Consider the following 5,879-nt stretch of genomic DNA (forward strand, 5'->3'; position numbering starts at 1 on the left):
TTAACATTAATTCACTAACATAAATATGAACACTTTTATAGCTTTACTATTAATTAACTAACATTAACAAAGGTTAATAAATGCTGCAAAAAATATTGCTCATTTAGGTTAGTAAATGCATTAACGGGTTAACAAATGAGACCTTATTGTAAGGTGCAACAAATTTAAAATAACTCACTCTACAACTTAAAATAGATTATAAACTCTGTAAATGTTTTTTGCAGAAAGCAACCCTTTTAACTGAATCAGAGATCTTTGTTTTAGCGGATGGATATTTTGTTGGGTAAACAAACTTCAACATCTAAAGGCACTCCGTGTCAGAAAAAATAAATACTCCATAATTACAAACTCGCTACAATAGATAATAAAAACTGAATAAAAATCTGATGTTTATGAAGTGGCAGAATTTCCTACAGAAGTCATCATGTTTCGGTGTCAGGTTTCACCTCTTTAAAACTTCAGTACGTTTTGTCTTTTAATAAACAAATACCAAAATTGTTCCTTGGTAAATATTTGTGTATTTGATTCTGTGGACTATAATTTTAATATAGTTGCTATTGCTTATGTTCTTAAACATATATGATAGTTAATGGGAAAAAAACTAAGAAACTTAGGTAGATTTAAAGTTAGGCAAGTGTGGGAATTTACTCTGACAATATACATCTATATATCACTTTATATACCCCCATTAACATGCACATAAATTAGCTAACAGTACGTTATTTAAAAAAAAAAAAAAAAGAAAAAAAAAGTTTCCAAAACGTCCTTAAAGCATGAGCTCTTTCCAGGATGAAGTGTGTGGCTCTTAAAAGAGCCTTTGTGTGCTCCTCCTCCTCGGCTCTACTTGGAGCTGGTGTACTTGGTGACGGCCTTGGTGCCCTCAGACACGGCGTGCTTGGCCAGCTCTCCGGGCAGCAGCAGACGCACGGCGGTCTGGATCTCTCTCGACGTGATGGTGGAGCGCTTGTTGTAGTGAGCGAGACGAGACGCCTCACCGGCGATGCGCTCGAAGATGTCGTTGACGAAAGAGTTCATGATGCCCATCGCCTTGGAGGAGATGCCGGTGTCAGGGTGAACCTGCTTCAGCACTTTGTAGACGTAGATGGCGTAGCTCTCCTTCCTGGACTTTCTGCGCTTCTTACCACCCTTCCCGGCGGTCTAAGTAACGGCCTTCTTGGAGCCCTTCTTAGGCGCGGACTTGACTGGTTCAGGCATGATGAGGAATGATCTCAGAGCTGACGAGTCAGTGTGAACTCAGGAGCGACTCTGAGGCTTTTATCCGCTGCACTATGCTAATTTACAAGGAGACATGGGATCTTCTGATTGCCTGTTTTCATTGGCCGAACCCCTAAACTCGTGTTTCATTGGACAACACAAAGCATCATGAGTGGATCAAGGGCCAATCACAGGCGGTTAAATGATAACCCCGCCTACCCGTCCCATGTTTGAACGACACAGTTTCCTTTGTTTCATTTCCCGCTATTTTTATTAATAGTAGTTTGAGAAAATTTGCTTTTCTAGACAAATATTGTCCACTATCCTGTGATTGAACCATATTATAAACACGTTAAGGGAGCTTGGAGGAAAGAGACCAATAACAGTCTTTTTTTCTTTCTTTCATTTTCTGCTTTTTCACTTCTGCTAACTTTGGTCCCATTCTGATCTAATTTTCTTTTTGTAAACCACTTTTTAGCATCAGTAAATAGATAAAGATTGTGTAATACAAACATAATATTTTAGGTATCATCTGTTGGGTGAAGAGAATGAAAAGCTGCAAAGTCTCATACATTACTGTGAAACTTTATGAGCTCATTAATAAAGTTGATTCTCCATCCAGAAAACAAAGGACTTTTTCATTAACCCTTTCATGCATGAATTATGATAACCTCAGTCAGGATTTTTTCCTAACATGCATAACATAAACAGATTACTTTTTGATGTAAGGAGTAAAGAAATGCATAGTAACGTGCATTACTTGTGATTACTTGTAATGTACATTATGTATTTAATCGCATTGCTTGTTTGATGTTAAAGGGCTCCAATTATGCCCCTTTTCACAAGATGTAGAATAAGTCTCTGATGTCCACAGAGTGTGTATGTGAAGTTTTAGCTCAAAATACACACATTTATGTTCAAACGCCATATAAAAGTGAATTTAGCAAAATAGGTGCCCTTTAATGCAAATTATATTCTAATAACATAAATACATTTATTCACAGTCAGAAAAGTGTTTAAATAATACAGTCACAGTAATAGTATGACCTGTAGCTGAAATATAGCTATTGATGCATGATGTTCAATTTAGTGAAATGACTCATTAGATATTGCTTGATTTTTTAATTATTATTAACAGACTGAAAGAGGCTTTAATGAGATCAGCATCAGTGAGGGTCGAGGGGAGGCTTTGGTACTGATGGTGTTTTGGGCCGCTTGAAGCACAAGAACATCATCCCGAGTCTGTCTGTGACTCTCATCTCTGGCCTTATAATCATCATCATCATCATCATCATAATCATAAATATATATACGTCTGATCACACATTATTAATGTTTTAACTTGTAAAAAACACATTTAATCGCTCATATTAAGACATAAAAACATGTTCATTGTAATAAAGGATTCGCCATTCATCTCATACATACCGTGTGGAACCATGTGAATGGAAATGATGGAAATTATTGTGTTAGATGTTGTTGCTTATCAAAATGAGTTGCTTATCTTTTAAAGAAAGAGACAGCATGGGTCATAATTTCATTATAACCACTATAAATGCTAATTCAAAACATAATCCTGTATTTACAATAGTCCATTATGTAAGATATGTATATTTAGACAGATTTTTCTCTTTTAAATGATGCTGTAAACTGAAAGATGAAGATGGATCAGTGTTGAGTTTACAGGTGCAATCTGAATGGAAATATGGTGGCCAGACTAGATTTGGTCGGGTCCGGTTTGTTCCGGTTTCAGCCAGATCACTCGATCTTCCATCAGATTTGCTCAGACTATAACAGAAACATTCAATGATGTTGAAACAATTCTAACGTTTTGTTTTGCTGGGTCTGTTGTGCGTAAGAACCTCTTCTGCCGAAACCAGAAAACATCAAGGCCAAAATATGAACATTATTCTAGATCAGTGGTTCTTCATCCTGAAACCTTGATTGTTGCTGATGAAATGTGAAGAGGTTATTAAATTGTTTTACCACTTCAGTTCAACAATGTTTTACACATATTGACTGTCAGAGTCAAAAACCACAACGTTAAATGAATAGTTAGGAAACCATTTTCTCTTATCATCTGTTTTGTACACATTTGATGTACATATTTGGTTTAATGGCTGCTGGACTCTGCTCATATTCCCAGCAGTTTTCCAATATGTTTTTGACGAGGTGAATTGTAAAATGACAATTAATACCAGTCAGTCCATTTAGTATTCTTTAACTGCATAGTCTTAACCGTCACAAATACTTGTGCATAATTATTCCCGCCAGAAAGGGGGTGGGGCTTTGGAGGGAAGTTCAGTGATTGGTTGAAATGCTATCAGACTCTTAGCCAATGGGCGACTGGCTCTCTCGTATAAACACAGGGTGTGGAGCCGCTGCTCTTCATTCTCTTCTCTTCCACTGTGAGGATTGTAGAAACTGACTGTTAAAATGAGCGGCAGAGGCAAAACCGGCGGCAAAGCTCGAGCCAAGGCCAAGACTCGCTCGTCCAGGGCAGGGCTGCAGTTCCCCGTCGGCCGTGTCCACAGGCTCCTCCGCAAAGGCAACTACGCCGAGCGCGTCGGCGCCGGAGCTCCTGTGTATCTGGCGGCTGTGCTCGAGTATCTGACCGCGGAGATCCTTGAGTTGGCTGGAAACGCCGCTCGGGACAACAAGAAGACCCGCATCATCCCCCGGCACCTGCAGCTGGCGGTGCGCAACGACGAGGAGCTGAACAAGCTTCTGGGCGGAGTGACCATCGCTCAGGGCGGCGTGTTGCCCAACATCCAGGCCGTGCTGCTGCCCAAGAAGACCGAGAAGCCCGCCAAGGCCAAATAAGCGCTCGGGCTCGCCGACCACCAAAGGCTCTTTTCAGAGCCACTCACTTTACCTGACAGAGAGCGCTTTTCTGTGTTAACTATAAATACCATAAATCTCAACAGGATGAGGATAAAAATTGCATAACTCTTCTAGACTTAAAAACCCAATTGGTGTGCAATATGATATCAATGAGAAGTTATTTGTGGTGTTTTTTTCTGCTCACTATATCATATACGGGATATTATACCAGAAACGTGCATTTCCACTTTTAAAAAATCTTGGGGAAAAAATATATTTTTCTTAAACCTGATTGAGTCATATGGAGGACATGTTAAACTATGAAAAAAACATATCATGCCATCTCAGCATGTTTTTATGATTGAATAAAATGCATTTTTATACGCATTTAACCCCTAAAATGTCAGGCCCTGTCACAGACAAATTTGTATATGTTAGAATGGTTTCCTAATGAATTTATTTGATACAAATAGCATTTTCTTATTGATCACATGTCCCTGTAATTCATTTAAGAAATATAAGTAACTTTTCGGTCAACTGTAGTACACAAAATCACAGAATACCCACCAGGCACTCATATAGCTGTAAAAACACTACCTTTACATAGCAGATTTTTACAAAAACATAGTAGTGGAAATATACGCCCACCTTATTCTACAGTTAAATAGGTTAATTCATCAATATTTCCTAGTACACTTTTATGTCATAATTTCCTGTGACAGGACTGACTTTATGGATTTTGATGATGCAGAAAAAGTTTTGTGTACTCTATTTTAGTTTTGATTGGCATTTCTTTTTTAAATTATTATTATAATTTTAATTTTAATGTAATATGGTAAAATGATGGTAAAATTCAGCCAAGGACATACACAATATTGCCAGAAGGATTGGGACAGCCCTCCAGATAACTGAATCCAGGTGTTCCAGTCACTTCCGCGGTGTATAAAAATCAAGCACCTGGGCCTCCACTTTACTATTGCATGCGCTAAATACATAATATATGCAATAAATGTGATAAAAAAGAACAATAACATTAATTTGTAAGGCCGTGTCACACAGGAATGTGGGCCTGACGGTCGGCCATTTTAAACTGCCATTACTCAGCCTGCTAGCATGCTAGCATACAAACTGTTAACATGCAAGCAAGGAATTTCAGTAACCTTTTCAGACATGTTTTGGATTTATAACATTATTTTCTGCAGTGTTTTACCATGACAGGGCCTGACCCTTTAGCTCGTCTTCCTAAAAAATAAAAAAAAACATACAAAAACAAGCTTAAAATCATACAATTCAATGACAGAATTCAGCCTTGATCAATGTCAGCATCACCGGGGTCAATGATGTCACTTCCTCTGAGTGATTCCCTTAAAGGCGTATTTCACACGTTATGTAGAGGTTTAAACATGACAGGACTGACCGACAACATGGGGACAGGTGTAAAATAGTATTTATTTGTAGAATTTATATATAATGTCATGTTTTTGATCAGTTGATGTGAATGATAACAGTTTAAACTTGTTATTGATGGAGTTTTTCTTCTAAATAACAGTTTTTAGCATAACTAAACTATGAAAGCTGTAGCTCCAGTTTGGCTGAGGACATGGACAGGATTTGTAATTTTCAAAAGTGTTTTTAATAAAGAAAAAAATATCTGAGAGCCTAATGAATAACATATTCCTTAACAGAACAACTCAGAAATCAACTATGAGCCAGTTTTAGAAATTTTTGGATTAAATACTTTTGACATTTTCTCACAGAACAAAATAATTTTCTTCACAATTCTTTAACCAGACAGTTGAACTAACACACTCAACCAGTTTTTAATGTATTACATATTTAAT

The 5,879-nt window shown here is 37.6% G+C and overlaps 1 protein-coding gene and 1 pseudogene across 2 annotated transcripts; one reads left to right on the forward strand and one right to left on the reverse strand.

Moving 5' to 3' along the window:
• Window positions 1-840: 840 nt before the first annotated feature.
• LOC308680105 (histone H2B-like) lies at window positions 841-1,230 on the reverse strand (annotated as a pseudogene). Its single transcript has one exon. The product of its transcript is annotated as a histone H2B-like (transcript).
• A 2,421-nt stretch (window positions 1,231-3,651) lies between these two features.
• On the forward strand, window positions 3,652-4,047 carry LOC308684813 (histone H2A; the record flags this gene model as incomplete). The annotated part of the gene is made up of 1 exon (XM_081356125.1): window positions 3,652-4,047. One exon carries the CDS (start codon window positions 3,652-3,654, stop codon window positions 4,036-4,038), a length of 387 nt encoding a protein of 128 aa, XP_081212251.1. The 3' UTR covers window positions 4,039-4,047.
• Between the last annotated feature and the right edge of the window lie 1,832 nt (window positions 4,048-5,879).

Source organism: Scardinius erythrophthalmus, assembly GCF_964197995.2.
Source record: "Scardinius erythrophthalmus genome assembly, chromosome: 2".
In the NCBI taxonomy this organism is placed as follows: Eukaryota; Metazoa; Chordata; class Actinopteri; order Cypriniformes; family Leuciscidae; genus Scardinius; species Scardinius erythrophthalmus.